General features: G+C 43.3%; 1 protein-coding gene across 1 annotated transcript in view; it reads right to left on the bottom strand.

Moving 5' to 3' along the window:
* TENM1 (teneurin transmembrane protein 1) overlaps positions 1-17860 on the bottom strand; it is an 893298-nt gene that overhangs the window by 15377 nt on the left and 860061 nt on the right. The window contains exons 28-29 of the mRNA XM_062183627.1: positions 12505-12677; positions 11217-11452 (exon numbers count right to left, since the gene is read on the bottom strand). Of these exons, the coding sequence (XP_062039611.1) occupies positions 11217-11452; positions 12505-12677 (409 nt within the window). The remainder of the gene's footprint in view (positions 1-11216; positions 11453-12504; positions 12678-17860) is intronic.

Here is a 17860-nt window from a genome sequence, read left to right as displayed (position 1 = left end):
TATTTAGTAAAAAAATTTTAAAAATCATCAAAACAATTTTTACCAGATTTTCAAAATAAATGGACAGTTGACCTGATTTTCTTCCACTTTTGAGTTAGTTTGCCAGACCCACCAGTAATGTCTGCCTTGGCTACCTAATTAGAAAAGACACTACAGAAATGCTGCTTTTGTCTCAGAATGAAAGTTGCTGTTCCTGATTCTGATGGTTAAGGGGACTCAGTCCCTGCTGGCCTGGGTGCTGCAGGAGGCTTTGTGGAAGAGGGAGTTTTGGAGCAGGGGTAGCAGTATCAGAGAAGGGCTTTGCAAGTTGTATTTTATTCATTTTAGGTCAGATCAGTTTAGCTAAGTTTTAGTTTTTATTATAACTTTTTATTTTGAAGTAGCCTGACTCACAAGAAGTTGCAAAAAATGGAAGCAATCCCCTGTAACTTTCACCCAGATTTCAGGGGACAGACTTCTGATTTGGGTGGAGGGGGTCCAAGCAGATTGGGCAGGAACAAAGGCAAGAATGAAAAAGCAGAGACTTTGAGAGGTGTAAATAGCAGTAACCAGAGCGAGGAGACGTTTAGCTAGTTACTTGTCTATGCACCACTCATTTCTTCTATCTGGTTTCTTAGTTTTCTCATCTGTGAAATGTGAGTGATATTACTACTTTGTACCACAGACCTGTGGAAGAATTAAATGAAATGACACATGCAGGTACTCAGTAAACTGTGAAACAGCATTAGTTATTATTTCTACAATACAGGGAACACTTTACCCATTTTATTTAAACTTGTGACTAGGCCCATATGTCGGATTCCAAGGTGATTGTAGCATAGTGTACTAGATTGTTATCTGGAAGAATTGTCAACATGATCCCAAGCAGGAGGTTAAATATCTGGTTTAGTGAGGGAGGGGAAAGAAGCCAATGTGAGGGTTTGGCTACATTGTTCACAGTTGGACTAAATCTATTTACTAGCTATTTAATCAAAATAGCTCTTTACTGGCTATATTTCATCAAAATAGCTGTTTGCTAGCTAGATTTAATCAAAACTTTCAACTGTTGTGGTCAAAAATTCCTTTACGTATTTGACAGCTGCAGACTGCATTGCCAGAAATTTGCACATAAGCACACACGTGAACATTTTTGGTAAATCTGGGGGTGGAGGGGTGGGAGTTCTGAACTTCAAGGGGTCTCCAGGGTCCAAGTACAAAAATCTCTGTTCAGAAAGTTTTTAATCTTTACTGGCTTGGAGGACTTCAAAATTCAATACTGTCATATCAGACCCTTCTTTTGCTCAGTGATATTGTGCACGTTGTTGTTGTTTTTTTTAATGTTTATTTTTCATCTGCTTGAAAGGCAGAGTGACAGGGAGGGAGGGAGGGAGGGAGGGAGGGGGAGAGAGAGGGATAGAAAATCTTCCATCTAAAGAATGGGGCCAACAAAGAAGGAGGTACTTTTCTCTGAAGGGAGGAGAGAACTTCCACTTTGACTATGGCCCTGTCGGAATAGGATCGAAGTCGGCAAACTCAAAAGGCTTCCATAGCCTTGGCAACTCATGACTAGAGCCTAGGGAGATTACTGACGCCATGAACAGTAGTGTCAAATTGTTAAGTCAACAACAGGAGTCACTCTGTACTTACTTCTTATGTGGGATCTGTCCTTAATGTGTTGTCCAATGTGAAGTAATGCTATAACTAGTACTAAAACAGGATTTTACACTTTGTGTTTCTGTGTGGGTGCAAACTGATGAAATCTTTACTTAATATATACTAAATCAATCTTCTGTATAGAAAGATAATTGAAAATGAATCTTGATGTGAATGGGATGTGAGAGGGAGCTGGAGATGGGAGGGGTGCGAGTGGGAGGGAAATTATGGGGGGGGGGGAAGCCATTGTAATCCATAAACTGTACTTTGGAAATTTATATTTACTAAATTAAAAAAAAAGGTTTTGTAGAAAAAAAAATCTTCCATCTGCTGGTTCACTCCCCAAATGCCAACAATAGCCTGGCTGGGGCTACACTAATGCCTGAAATCCAGAATTCAATCTAGGGTTCCCAGGTGGGTGGTAGGGACCCAAGTACTTGAACTTGTACCTGCCTCCCAGGATGCATATTAGGAGAAAGCCGGAATTGGAAGCAGAAGTACAAGGATTCAGACTGGCACACTGTCATAGGATGTGTGCCCTGCAAGCAACAGCTTAACCTACTGTAGCATAAGGCCCACCCTCATTTTGCTTACTAAAGTAACCTCCTCCACCTCCCACTCCCAATTATAAAAGTGATAGTTTTATTGCATAAAAATTGGAAAATATAGAAGTGTACAAAGAAAATAATTACTTGTAATCTCACCTGCCAATGAGAATCACTGTGAACACTTTGCTGAGTTTTGTTCCAAATATTTTTTGCATAATCCCTGTTCATACATTTAAAGTAGGATTGTACTTAAACTTCTATGTCTCATTTTTCTAGCTAATGTTTTATCGTCAGCAGTCCTCATGTTATTAAATATTCTTAAAATATTGCTTTTAATGGCAGCATATATCTTACCACGTAATAAACATTATCCATTCTTCTATTGTTGGCAATTAGAATTTTTCCCATTTTTCTTTCATGTCTTTTTGTTGTACCTTTTTGTAAATAAGTATTTCCTTAATATGGAATCCTTTGAGTGAAATTACTGGGTCAAATGGGAAGAGCCTATGAAGAGACTCCGGATGCAACTTTTTTTACCAGTACATTTTTATGGGGTACAGTGCAGTATTTCAACACATAAACATAGCATAAACTGATCAAACCAGGCAAGGAACGTGAGAGAGTATAGTGCAGAGGCTATACAAATTCACACACCCATTAACTAGTAGTGGGAGAGCCCGCCTCATTCCAGTCTTACTAGGATTGAAAATTATCCTTGTTAGCAACCTTTTCCCAATATTAAAGTAGGAAAATGCTGTGTCACTGCAGCCGAAATGTGCATTTCTTAGATTACTGGTGAGGCTGAACCCTTTCTGCTATCTATTTGCCATGTCTGTGTCTCCTGTGAATTGTCTGCTCATGACATTGGCCCGTCTTTCTACTGGGGTGTGGCACTTCGCTTTTTACGCTCCTTTGGATTTCGGTTTCTTCACCAGTCAGCTGAAGCTAATGAGATTTGCCTTTAATTTTGAATTTCTGCCAAAAAAGGACCTATCAAATATTCCATGCTATGAATTCTATCCAGAAAACTAGTGATTACATACTCCAATTATTTGGGGAGACATGCTGTGAGTCTCAGGGGTAGGTTTAATTCAAGGAATAGAGCCACAGATTGCGAATCATGACTGTTCAAACCATCTGTAGCCAACGTGTGCTGCGTTGAATTGCATAAATATACAGTCACCTGCTGTGATTGCCTAAAAGGTGACAGAGAAGCACGTATTTCCTGCCTTTGGATATGCAGGGTTTGGAAGCCTATAGGAGACCAGGTGTTCTTTCTTCAACTACCCTTCCTGTGGTTTTATAGCCATGGATCTCCAACTGTAATACCATTCATTTACAATAGCCGTGAAATATCCGTGGACTCCCAGGGACAGTTGTAACCATTACAATTTATGTTATAATGATAGTTAAAGAGCCAAAGTAGCAAGTGATTTCCAGTTCAACTAAATTTGTGGTTTTATGTGTCTGATAGATTAAGTTTACTACTCAAGAACACATTTCTTAATAAAGTCATTGCTTCTACCCAAAAAGGGATCACTGTTTAAAATCCACTACAAACCAAGCAGAGGAAAACTCTAATGTTTTTTCTCTGCCTGTCGGGACTTCTTCAGCCAGGCATCTCTGTTTCTGGATAATACACCCTGATATTTGAGGCAGGTGAAGTGCTTGTTTCAAAGTCAACTTTGGAAGCTAATGCAAAATTCAGCTCTGAGCTGAAAGAGGATGAAAGAGTAAAAAAAGGCCACAGGTTCCCTTGAGTCTCCTGTGGAAACCATGTGTGAGAAGCCTGGGAAGGAAAATGCTTTCCCAGGTGAGCTCTCCCAACCTCCCGCTTGACTGCCTCTGTGGTGTGAATGAGAAGTAGGTTGAACACCGCTGTCTGCTGGGGTCATGGGCAAGGTTGGGAAAGCTCCATAGATGTGCTTGCTTTCCTAAAAGCAGGGGTCGGCGCTGTAGCATAGCAGGTAATGCTGCCGCCTGCAGTGCTGGCATCCCATATGGGTGCCGGTTCAAGTCCCAGCTGCTCCACTTCCCATCCAGCTCTCTGCTGTGGCCTGGGAAAGCAGAAGATGGCCCAAGTGCTTGGGCCCCTGCATCTGCGTGGGAGACCTGGAAGAAGCTCCGGACTCCTGGCTTCTGATTGGCACAGTGCAGCCATCTAGAGGGGAGTGAGCCAGCAGATGGATGACCTCTCTCTGCCTCTCCTTCTCACTCCGTGTAACTCTTCCAAATTAATTCATTAATTAAAAAAAGCCAATAGTGCTCGAACTAAGTGTGAGCCAACAATCCTTATTTCCACTCTTCTTCCAGTCTATACAAATCTGAAACAGGGGGGAAAGAAAAAGGACAGGAATTTGGGAATAGCTTTGCTATTCAAGTTTCACAACTGATAAGCTGGGTTGTTGTGGTAAGACAGCTGGACTTGCTGATTTTTTTTTTTAATAGGGGAAGACACAGCTATGTCGTAGTTTATCTTTTGGTTTCCTTTTTCCCCCTACTGTATTAAAGAGCAGTGAGAAGGCCTTGAAGTGTGTCCATAGTTGGGCCAGAGAGGAAAGAGGGAAGAATGTGTCCTGGTGAGCTGGAGACAGTGTTGCAGCATAAATGAGAGTGCCTGGGGAAGGTGGGTAGGGGAGAGGCTCCAAAGGCAAGTGTCTTCTGCCTGCCTTCAGAGCCCTTTCCTGATCTTTCCCAGGGGTTTGTATTTTAATTGTTCAGGACAAGGTCCTCTGAACCCTTCCAATTTGAGGTTCATTCAATTAGTAGGATAACGCTACGTTAGGTTGTTCTAATGGCAATTGCTGACATTTGACTTTGTTTTGGCCTACACAAAGGGCAATTTGCTATGGTTCAGCCTACACACACATACACACACACACACTCATGTGTGGAACTGAGCTACGCTTACAGCAGTTGATTTTCTTTCCTCTTCAAGGAGCAGAGGCTGAATTCTCAAGGACACTGTCGAGCATTTCAGCTCACGGTACAACTGACTTACCTGTTTAATTTTTGCTGAAGAAGTCGGAAGATGAATAAGTGAGAGGGGCCAAATAGCCACCTTGGAGTTTGGAAGATACACCGCATTTAATTTTCATGAAGTTATGAGAATGGATAGGAAAGTCACAGCTGATTTTAAAGTAGCACACGCTAGGCTGCTCCCACTAGTTCTAAGGTAATTAGTACGTGATACCTCTACATTGACAATCCAAATCTTGGGCCTGCTTTTATTTCATAGAGTTGCTGACAAATGAACAGGTATTTATTTAGTATTAGCCCCCCTCTCCCTTACATTTTATCTGGAATTTCCTGATTCTTTTCTTTTACTCCTAAGATAACTCTCTCTACATCAGCAGCTCACAAAATTGTTGCACCAGAAGGGTTCTTAGGAAATGGGCTATTGAGTCAGTTAGGGTTCAAATCCTGTAATCACCAGTCACTAGCTGTGTGACCTCTCTGTGCCTCAGTTTCTTCATCTGTAACATGGGAAGGATAATAACAAACTTACCTGACAAGGTGTTAAAATTGTAAATGCATTCATCATGGCGCTACACAGAACAAGGTCTCCCTGTGTGTTAGTTGCTATTACTAGGCTTAATGGTAATAGTGCAAATCACAGAGATTGCACAATCCATTTCCCTTATTTTGAAGAAGAAAAAAGTACAGAACTATGAGTATAGCAGTTTGTCCTCAAAATCTTACTCATTATTCTACTCACCTGACTTGGGCCAAACCATTTATCTTGGACACTTTCCCCCTTAGATGAACTTTAAATACTTTCATGTTGATTACTTTACTGTTATGTGTAACCATACAACATATATATTAAAAAGTTTTAGAACAAACCATTAATGTTTATATATAGGTGAAACAATGGGTAGAATGACACTTTTTAATTATCCTGGCCTTGATCTAAGATGAACAAACAGAATAGTTGCTATGATTTGAAGGCCTTCAAGAATTCTTTGACCCAAAATGCCAATACTGCCAAAGTAGCATTGATGCTGTAAGTTCTGTGTTTCCGTGTGACTCATTAGGGATAGCAGCACTGCTCTTTGGGACTGAAATATACACCTACATATATACCTACGTATATTTACCCAAGAGGCAGCCACACACACACACACCCCCCCCACACAGAGAGAGAGAGAGAGCGAGCGAGAGAGCAAGAGAGCGAGAGAGCGAGAACACTCTTAACCACTGGTTCACTCCTCAAATGCCTACAACAGTCCCAGGCCCAGACTGGGGCCATCACTGCTGCCTCCGAGGGCCTGTGCTACCAGGATGCTAGAAGCAGGATATAGATATCTTAAACAGCATCTTAACCACTAGGCCAAACACTTCCTCTGATATATTTGTAAAACGGGTTAAGCTATCTTCAAGCAGTTTCCTTATCTGGATTTTCCTAAAATGAGTGCCTCCAATTAACCCAGAGAGAAGGAAGTTAATGAGAACTCCAACTGGGAGCACCCTGGAGCTCAGGGCCCTGTCAACAAAGGCACTTCATGGGGCCGGTGCTGTGGCTCACATGGTTAATCCTCTGCCTTCGGTGCCGGCATCCCATATGGGCGCTGGTTCTAGTCCTGGCTGCTTCTCTTCCGGTCCGGCTCTCTGCTGTGGCCTGGGAGTGCAGCGGAGGATGGCCCAAGTGCTTGGGCCCTGCACCCACATGGGAGACCAGGAGGAAGGCACCTGGCTCCTGGCTTCGGATCAGCACAGCGCCGGACGTGGCGACCATTTGGGGGGTGAACCAACGGAAGGAAGACCCCCCCCCTCACCGTCTATAACTCTACTTGTCAAATAAAAAATATTTTTAAAAAAGGCACTTCGTGAGGATAGAAGGAAATGCTGGAACTCCCTCAGCTGTCCCCCAATCCCCCATCCTTAGTCAGCCTGAAGCTCTAAGCTTCAAGTAGACTTACTTCCCCCTTTAGAGCTCAGCTCACATATGAATGTTCACATGTTGCATTTAAAAACTGACCAACCCTATTCTCACTTATCTTTGAGCAGAGAAAAAAAATCAATTGTGAGGGTTTTAGATTAGTCCTTGCTTCATTTTGCTTATAAACACATAATCATGTTACTTGATTTTATGACTTTGGTTGGAAGTGCTAAGCTTCCTCCATTTTTTTTTCTTTTTAATAGAGAAGACTGCAGTTCCGGGGTTTTGCTGTAACCTTACTACTCAGTCTGTGAAATCTCATAAAGAGCTCTGGGACTCAATGCAGGGATAAGTATCATATGACAACATTATTATCCATGGCCACAGCAAGGTGCAATCTGGATGTAGTTCCTAAACCAGTGTGCTTTTGGTGACTGTCCAATTCTTTTACAATTGCCTCTATTGTTATGTGCACTCTAATTTCTCTCCTGTCCAGGGAAATGTATTTATGGGGACAGATTGATGCAGCAGATGAGAAGATACATGGACGGGATGTGAAAGGACTTTGCAAGGAAGATGATTCAAACACAACTCAGGTTGGGGGCAAATGGATTTTTAAAATAAATGAAATTTCAGGATGTTAATGTGATCTATTTCACGTAATGAGGCAGGTGAAGGATGGCCCCGAAGTAACAAATCCCCTGGCTGTTCAGGCTGAGCAGGGTATCCTGTTTCCCAACAGTTTGCCTCCCTCACCTTGAAGAGGACCCTGACTTTTTGTGGAAAAAAAAGTCACTGATCATTAAAGAAAAGCAACTCTTGTTGCTTTGCCTCCAAAGACAGGTCTATTCCTTTCTGATTTTTTTTTCTTTTCAGCTAGAAGATCTACAGTAGGTGTGATCAGATTTTTGGAACATTTGACATCCATCATTTTACCCAATGGGCCTTTAAATGAACCTGTCACTTTGTGCCTGGACAATTAATGCTTTATAGTCCGCTGCCTGAGCATGTTTGCAAATCACAACCACATTTTTGTGTGGATTTTCAAAGAGGCGCCCTATGTCCCACGGTTCCACAGAGCTTCTGTGTTGTGTGACTTTCTGAAATCCTGTCTCAGCGGCTCTGGCCATCGCACCTGCCCTCATTTCAGAATGGCTGCTTCGGCAGGAGAAATAAATGTTCATTCCCAGGTCTCAAGGTAGTTGAGGACGTTACACATATGCTCTCAAACGTGTCGCTGCATATTTGGCCCAGAAGGAAGGAAAGTTGTCAGCTTGGCCCTTGAACGCTACCTGAAGTGAAAGGACACGTCTTTGAAATCATAAAGTCAGTGGAGAAAGAGAATTTGCTTTTTCAAAATAGGATCTTGGGGTGTGGTACAGTGGGTTAAAGCCGCTGCTTGGAATGTCCACATCCCAAATCGGAAGGCCTGGGATTGAGTCCAATCCAGCTGCCTGCTAATGTGCATCCTGGGAGGCAGCAGGTGCTGGCCCAAGCACGTGGGTCCCTGCCACCCACTTAAGAGACCCAGATGGAGGTCTGTGCTCTTGGCTTTGGCCTGGTACAGCCCTGGTTGTCGCAAGCATTTGTAGAGAAGACCAATGGATAGAAGATTCTTTCTCTCATTCTCTCTCTCTCATTCATTCTATCTCTCTCATTCATTCTATCTCTCTCTCCTCTCTGTCTTTCATAAAAATAAAAATCAACATTGAAAGAAAACTGGATCCTGAATAGCCTTTTAGGAGCATATTCATTCCATTAAATTGGGTATACCTAATCTGGGCAAACTGAAACAGCAATATAAAGAAAAATCCCTAAACTGAGGCCATCAGGCAAGAATTAGTCAGTTAAACAGCCTCCCTCCTCCAGGCTTTCCCTGCCTGGAGGCCAGCCAGTTGTCCTGTACCATCCACACCTGCCAGTACATTAGAGTCGATTATTTGTCTCTTTTTGTCAGCATTAAAACAAGGAGTCAGGCCCTGCCAAGGTGGCTTCACTGAGTGGGGCAATGATTTATAGATTAATTATTTTAAGGAACAAGGCAGCACAGCATGATGCAGTGGAAAGAGTGCTGTGCTAGGCAAAGACCTGTGTTTCAGCCTTGGCTCTGTTTCTTTATAGCTGTTTGACTTTGGGCAAATCACTTAACCTCTCTGGGCCTTAGTCTCTGTCTCTGTAAATTGGGAACAAAAATTGATGGTTGTGCTGATTAGATAAAGTCCTGGCAATGAAAGCGCTTTGTTTACTCTAAGGCACTAAACATACATAAAGTATGATCATGGTTATTAGATTTCTAAGGACATGCACAGTAACACACCTAGCCAATAAGGAGCTCCATCCTTCAGTCCCAAGACCTCTGGGACTAGCTTCCAAGTCACACAGAGGAGAAGGTCATGAATTTGTTGTCCTTATAATCCACTCAACTCTATTACAATATGGGAAATGGGTCTAGTGATAATTAGTATTAAGTAAGCACTTAACTCTTTCATGACCATTAGTTTCTCAACACTGAAAACAAGTGGGGCTATGGGGTGCAAATTAATTTATAGTTTCCCTCCATTATCCATACTTATGAAGAGGACAAGACAGGGTTTTATAGAATATGGAGAATCCCAAGGTCACATGGTATAGGGCGAGCTATCCTAAAGAATGGAAAATCTCAAGGTCACACACCATAAGATTTGGTTCATAATGTTTGATTGAGGTTCTAAGCTGCAAGAGGGGCTAAAAATCACTTTTTCAATATAAATTTTCTGTGGTGAATCCATGATGTTGATAACCCATACGTAAATAACTCTTTCTTTTCCAGTACTACATTTTCATGTCATAGGTTAAAAAAAAGGCATTTCTTAAGCCAGTTGTAAAACTGAGAATCAAAGCCAGCTCATCTAAGTTCCTTATCCAGGGTTTTACCCACAAGACCCCATTCCTCAAAGGACTTGTATGAAAATCCTTACTGCTATCCACACAGAGACCTTTGACTACTTGGACTGGGCTCGCTTCTCAATTCAGTGGCATATCTGGTAAATATTCTGTTAGAGGCTGGTCAGTTGAATCAAAACATACAAACTACCTTGTGCACATAGACAACTACAGTGGTTGCTACAAAAACACTGAATTCTGTGTCTATGGGTCACCAGTAGAACTGATTGAAACTGAGCACGGTTGTAGATTATTTTGTCCAGTCATGTGACTAGTTTGTGTGTTTCTCCTTGGAACTGGGTGGTCGTTGGCTGTTGCATGCATTTCCAAAGCCATAAGATAACCAAATTTTTACTGTGAGTGAAGGCCATGCAAGCAGCTCTGGTATCCCAGGTGTGGTGTGGGTGCTCAAAGCAGGTCTGGCCTCAATGGTGAGTGAATGCTTCTTGTAGGTTGGCAGTAGCTCTGGGGCTGATACTGAAGTTACTACATTTGGAAAGTTGGTCATGTCATCAGTTAATGTTCAAGGAGGGACAGGTAGTCAAAGTGCTGTGGTGTCGGTCAGCATTGTGTACTGCAGGAAAGCAATTTTGACAGAGATCTCTGGTGAACTGTGGCAAAGGTGCTTGGGAAGGACCTGAAATCTCCCAAACCTTTACTTCTCGCCAGGCAGCGCTCTCGGAGCCCCCCAGCCCAATCTCACAATTAAGCCTTGACTCTTTTGGCCCTTAATGTTTTCATTGCAATGATATCATTCACTGTTTTTTTTTTCTTTTCATTTTGCCCTGGGGCAAATATTGCCTTAAATCTCATGTCTGTCTGTGTGTGCCCAACTGGTCTTTTCCAGTTCCACCCAAGAGCAGGGATGCCTGGGTCAACCCACTAGGCCTGAGAAGCATCCCCAGGGCATGCTGGGAGGGATACACTAGAGGGCTTCCTGACTAAACATATTTCGCCAGCTAGACTTTCTTGGTGCCTGAAATTGCTACTATTACAGCACTTTAGCTGGCTAATGACAAAGAAAGCTCCTATTAGAATGTTCATTTAAGGATACCGAACCATTATCGGCCATTAGCATCCTCTCTTGAATTAGTATATCATATAAGCTAGTCAGTCACCTAGAAAAGCTGTGGAGAAACAGGACTTCTGATTAGGGAGGCTCTGCAGTTAAAACAACAACACAACAGCAAAAGGCATAAACGGTCTAGATGCTATGGAAGGTCAAGCCTTACCCTCAGCCTCCTTTCAAAAGCTGAAACGTTGCCTTTGCTTTGCTCCTTCCTCTGCCGCCATTCGATGAGGTTTGCATTGTGCTCTCCAGGCAGTGAGATGTTGCATTTGCCCAGGGTGGGGTTGACTGCCCCGGCCAGGATGTGGGGTTCTGAGCTGAGGCTGATCTCCATCCCGCTGGCAAAGGTGACTCGGAGGGATCCATCTGGACTCACCCGATAGGTACTTTGAGTATTTTCTGTCGACAGAAGAACGCAGACGGAAGAGGGTGCGGACAGGGAAGCAGAAACAGGGGAGAGGCAAGTTCAACTTTAGGAGGCATGTTTGGGGAAGGCTGAGCAGGTGGGGCGTTGTGGAGCTAATTGCTTTCTGGGCTAGACAGGCGGATGCGCTCTGCCCATTTGGGCAGGTCCTGTTATTTTCCCAGCTGGATAAAAGACTCCTGTGTAACACTGCAGGCTGTTTTGCTTGTTTTTCATCCGTAGAGGATTCTCTCTCAAACGCCCTCTCTGACTTGTTGGATCAGCTTCCTCAGTTTGATATGTGGGGAACAAGAATGGGAAGAGCAGAAAGCTCAACTCAGTATCCTTACCACCTGGGAACACCATCACCGTTACTGTACCCTACAACATGATAGCACTGACAAAAGTTGGCTCTGTTCCTCCCAGACTGCTGGCCCACCATTTAATGACAGAATGAGTCCTTAATGGCTGGGCAAGAGAGAAAGCCATTTCTTTTCCTCACTTCCCCTCCAGCTTCTAAGGCAGTCCTTCCAAATCCTATCTTACTTCCCTCTCTCCCTCCTTCCTCCTTTTCTTCTTCCATTCTTTCTTAGCTCAGTCTCTTTGAAGGGAATGAGCTTTTGGTTCTGTTACTTCATTACTATTCCTGCTTGTGGTGTATCCTAATGAATACTACTTATTCACCCGTGTCAGCATTGCTCTAGAATGCTAAGCTCCAATAGGGTGCACACTCCATTTTTTTTTCAGACAGCCTAGTCAGGCACAGAGAACTTTACAAACAGCTGGGCTGTAGGAAACGACTTGGTGGAAAAGCAGACATGGTGGGGATTTCACCTCATAACTGCCAGAGATGTGGCCCAAGGGTGAACGTGAACTTGTGGAAGGTGTGAATCTGTCTGGCCTTAAGCCTTTATAGCTGGAACATGGGGCAGAAGAATCCAGTTTCTCAGCAACAGGTGGGCTCTATCTATTAATGATGTGTGTGGCTTTGAGGTGACATGATAAGACACGTGCTGTCATAGTCAGGTGAAGTTGGAAACATTCTTACCTTGCTTTAAAATATATATGGTACTGGTTGCTGTCAAGTTGGTTGACATGAGGACATTTTCACGGTTGGAAGTGTCTAGCTCCACCTTGGTCAGTTTCTCCAGATCACTGTGGAAGCTGCTGACCTCCCCAGTGGGAAATGTTGCATTGGTCAGATGTCCCTCGGGGTCATACCTGAGGAATGTACCCAATCACAGTTTTGAAACCTCTTGGCATGGATTACAGGCCTTTGCAAAAATAAAAATCACTTGCAGCTAATACAGTTTAACTTTGAGTGATAAGAAGTATTATTAACCTTGTTCAATAAGAAGAAAAAGGTCAGAGAGATGATTAATCAAACGAAGGTATTTTTTGCAGCTTCTGAATTCTTGATGACTTCCTTGAGCTGTGCTGTTTTACAGAAAAAATATATCTGGTAATGAATCACCAGGGTGGAAAACTGATTTATGAATCATGTCCTGCTGTGTGCAATGTTGCAAGGAGGCCTCTGCTTGCAATTTGGGTTGATCCCATTAGATGTGATAGATTACAAAATCCAGCAGAGGGTGCTGTTGTCAAAGGGAAAGGAGACACAAAGGGGCCCTCAAAGCCTGAACAGGCCAATACACTGACTTTGCATTGTGATGGGAAAATTATAATTTGCTGCAGTTTAAGTTGCCAAATTTGAAATGAATGAATCATTCTTCCACCAAAATGAACAAGCACACAGGATAATGGGAATGTGTTCATTAAAACATTCTGGAGCCCCCCTGATCTTGGTGTCACTTAAATTCTTTTTATATTTTTAGAGTATAGTGCATGATGTTTCGTAATTTGCCTATATGAGTAAGAGACAAAAAAATAATAATTACCTGGGATAATAGGCAATAGTCTATATCTAGAAATACAGTGTAGTGATTTTGTTTTTTCTTTTTTTAAAAAAGTCAAAATGGCTGGCAATCTTACTGTCCTCCAAATGGAAACTGCTTCCCTGAAGGCTTTTGATGTGCAGCTATTCTTTCATTGCCAATAGAACCATGAAAAATAAACACTTCATGAAAAGTAAAGACATGCACTTGGAAACCCATTACTGTTTTCTTTTCAAGTTGCAAATTACAAAATATTTAAGCACGTTTATTTGCTTTTAAAATGTTAAACAATTATATTCTTTTTGCTCAAACTGATCAGCCTATAGCCTCACTTGTGGGGTCCTCAATGGTGGAGACTGGCTCTCACTATCCCTTCCCCTTACAATTGTGCAAAACAGTAATCCACTGTTAATCCACTAAGTTTTGAAGAACTTGGTCTGGGTGGTTGCTCAAATTTTACAACCTATGCCAGCCTTGGCAGGCTTGGAAGAAGCAATTGTACCATATTTTATGAGACAGAACTGACCTTGAGGGTATAAATAAGGCTGCGTCAAGTTTTAGTTCTGTGTGTACACACGTGGGTGGGCACACACTCATGGAAGCAATTCAGTCAGTCGTGTATGGGAATAAAAAGAATCCAATTGGTCATTTGACATCACAGACTGGCTACTGGCTACATCCTCGGTGTTTGAGTATTCCCTTGGTTTAAATGAATTTCAATCAAAATGGTCAGTGTTGCTAGCATGCCGCCAAGGACTCATGATGAAAGAAAGGCTGAAGGGTGTGGTTTTGGCCTCTGGTTAATGGCTAGATCCTTCCCTCTGCCCAGCCTGTTTGTCTATGGTCTGCCTCTGGGGTTCTGTGGCTGCAAAAAGTAGGCACCTGGCAGGACAGGAGCATGGAAAGGCCTGAATGTCAGTATGGCCCCTACCTTGTCTGCCTGGTCTGCTTTCTAGGAGACGAAAACAAAGTCTAGCCTTTGTACTCCCAAGGTACCAACCTGCTTTTCCCTGCAGGGAGGAGTTTCTTGGCAGCAGATAGAGAAAAAGCCTTGCCTTCCTCATCAGAGAGATTACTGCTCCCACAGCCTGGAATATGCAGGTAGTTTCTCTCTGTTGCGCATTTAGCACCAGCAACTCTGTTGCTTTCCCTGTCCTGATTTCTAAGGGGTTTCCTCAACCCTTGGTGACATCACTCTTCATCATTCCCCAAGGAAATGCAGGTAAGACACCATGGATGCAGTTGCTGATGGACTTCCCAGCTTGGGGGCCATTTCTTTTTTTTTCCCCAATCACACAGCTCCTCGTTTGAAAGATTTCCTATAAAGGGGACAGCTGTGGTTGCAGCCACTGCTCAGTGCAAGATGACAGTCAAATACCAATTAGCAAAGGCCTGTAAATATATTTTATTTTTGAACCCAGCTACCAAACACGTTTTAAGCTAAGATATGGGTGCTCCTTGTCTGAGATACATTTAAAGGCTTATTCCTATAAGCACAGGCATGCCCCCATATACTCTGGTCCTGTTTCTAGGCCCTAAATCAACAACAGTACATTTGGAGAGGAAAGCTCAGGAGTCCTGTGTGAGACTGTAATTACCCAGAGAGATCCATCTGGGAGGCTGTTGCCTGGTTCTTTTCTGGCAAAGGGTGCAGTGGTGTTGGCAATTTGGTATCACTTCCCACATGCCTGTCCACTTGCTGTATAGCTACAAAATTATATTGCCTCCTTTCCTTTCTGTGGCTGGACAGGCATCTTATTTAAAGTGTACATTGGAGTGTAACTGTATCATAAGCAAAGCATCCCATTCTCCAAAGCACTCATGCACCCCAGTTCTGCTAGTCACAGTCACAGCGGTCACACTTGATGCTGTCTGCACTGTGGTGTTTCTCGTTTGTATGGCCTTGGATCAAATATACAGGCCCACTTCTGTTTTGTGGAATCATTTCCAAAGGAAGAGTGATAGGCAGATGTACACATGAGTGGATAATTCCCACAAGTTTGGAAGGATTGCTCAAAGAGGATAAGAAATAAAGGGAGCCTTTGATTTCCTATGGCTTGTTTGAGTTATTCACCCCCCTCCCCTCCCACTGCCATCACAGGGGAATGCATCCTTCCAGACTGAATGTCAAAGAAACAAGTTTAATCAAAATCTCTTATGCTATGTGTTTCCCTTTGGCACAGAGAGCACAAGCCAATATGCTCCAACTGATCCCCTCAGGCCACAACACAGGGGCAACCCCTCTTCCTCCCAGGCAAGGGCATGACACTCGCCTAACCAGGTGCACAAATCCTGATTGGTGCGTCAAGTCATCAGGCAATGCCTGTTGCCTTTATAATCATCAGAAGTGAGTACATGGGTACAGTTAACAGAGATTTGCCATCCAATTGTCACTTCCTGTCCTGCTTTTACTACAGCTGTCTATTGTGGGTGTGTGGGGGGGTCCCCACAGTGACATATTGCGTGAACTTACCCTTTTGCTCAGTATCACCATGATAGACTTTGTGTACATGAACTTGTGTGTGTGTGTGCATGTGTGTGTGCGTGCACTTGTGTACACTGGTGAAGCAAAGGAAGTATCTGTAAAGGAAATCACAATTCAATCCTGTCTTTGAGGAGCATATAGATTAGTTGAGGAGATGATATTTACACATTATTAAAAATATGTTTGGTCTGGCAGTTTCTCATAGGGATAGCTTGCTTTTTCCTTTGAGGACAATTGAAGCCATACCTAAGCTGTACAGGGTAGAAACTAGAAGCTCCTCTACCTTGGTGTTTAAGAAAATACTGCTGATTACAGAAGGAAAATTCATTACCTATTTTTAAAAGGAAACACGAGGGAGTCAGATCCTCTTTCCATTTTCATTTCAGAAAACAGACCAACTTAATAAGCATTCTTTACAAAACACTGGATTCCCCTTTCCTCACCAATAACTGCATTTGGCTTCTTATGATTCAGTTCCAAGTCCACAATGCCCTTCTCTCTTCATTTGTCCTTCATTCAATAAATATCAGAGTTCTGTGCTAGTTACTGGGTTATAGTGCTGCATGAAACTCAGTCTACTAGGGCAGATCAGACATGCACTCAAATAACTGCAATGCCAGAAAATGGCCACGTCTTTACGTAAAGAAGGAGCCGCAGAAGGTCAGAAGAGGTGGAGGTGATTTCTAGCCTGGCTGAGCAAAAGAGGAGGAGGAGGAACAGGAGGTGTTTGAATCCTGGGGGCTGGCAGAAATTGGGGAGGGGCTTAAGGGGTTCCAAAACAAGGTCATGGCATGATGGGAAGCAAACAGGTGGATGGGCTATTTATGAGGCCTGAGGAGACTAGGATGAGCCAAGCAGTGCTTGGGTGGCAATGAGTAGAGTGGGAGACATGGAGCCAGGAGAATTGGTTAGCAGGTAGCTTCAGTTAGTGTAGGTGTAAAACAGAATTATAGAAGCTAGTGGCCTCTGGCCTTATTAAATGTATTGTGATTGCCTGTCAGTGGGTCTAGTCTCCCGCACTAGACTAAACTCTCCAATCTCTGGTTGGGGGGAGGTGCAGTGTCTCCTTCATATTTCTATTCTCGGTATCTGGCTCAGAGCAGATTCTCACTGCACCTACTTGGTGAAGGAGTGTCAACAGAATGCTGCCAGTGTAAATGGAAAGGATGAGGTAGATATGAGAGCCAGTGGGGTTGTAGAACAGACAGAATCAGGTAGACCGGTGTTGGGAGGCCACGCTCAGCTTGCACCAATGGTATGTGCATTGCAGCGAAAGTTCCCTATCAGCCTCTGAGAGCTTTTTCTGCCCACAGCCTCCAGTACTTCTGTTCACTGCCTGTCTGTATTTCAGTGCTCCCCAGCATTACCCATGACGGTTCTGTCCGCCTCGTTCTTGATCCTTATCAAGGGCAAAAAGCACAAAGAGAGGTGTCTGAGGAAAGGTGTTGAATCTGTATCTCTGGAGACCTGAAAGAACAGTTGACAATTCTATGTTCTTCTTTAATTGAACTGGAGACAGGTGGCCATAAGACCATATGGTGCCTTAGTTCCCTTCCTACTCTGGGATTCCAGGAGGCCCTGGAAAAATTAAACGTGTTCGACTGACTGGTCAGCACATAAGCATTTCTATATGGGCATCACTCCCTACCCCCAGGCAGATATCTTACCCAGAGACTCAGCTTGTTGACCTTGCCCTTCCTCCCCCTTATAATCTTACCAGGGCAGAGGGGGAGTCCCTCATTAGCCATCCTTGATAGAACTGATATTTGAAAAACGGCCTCGAAGGTACCCAGGGATGTTAGGATGGCTTTACTGACTCATCAGTAGGTGTTTTTATTTTTCATTTTTTTTTTGCTCGTGGGAGTGGGAGAATGCAGAAGACTGAGGGTCAAGAGATAATTTAAAAACAGAGTCTCCTTTAAGTGCAAGGGCTTCCTACCTAAGGTAAGGGACCTGAGAAACTGTCACCTTGGTCTGACCTGACAGCAGTGACACAACTGATGCTTTGGCCTTAGGCTGGGTCC

This window comes from Lepus europaeus, chromosome X (genome assembly GCF_033115175.1).
Source record: "Lepus europaeus isolate LE1 chromosome X, mLepTim1.pri, whole genome shotgun sequence".
NCBI classification, from domain to species: domain Eukaryota; kingdom Metazoa; phylum Chordata; class Mammalia; order Lagomorpha; family Leporidae; genus Lepus; species Lepus europaeus.
This window is presented reverse-complemented; position numbering and strand designations above follow the sequence as displayed.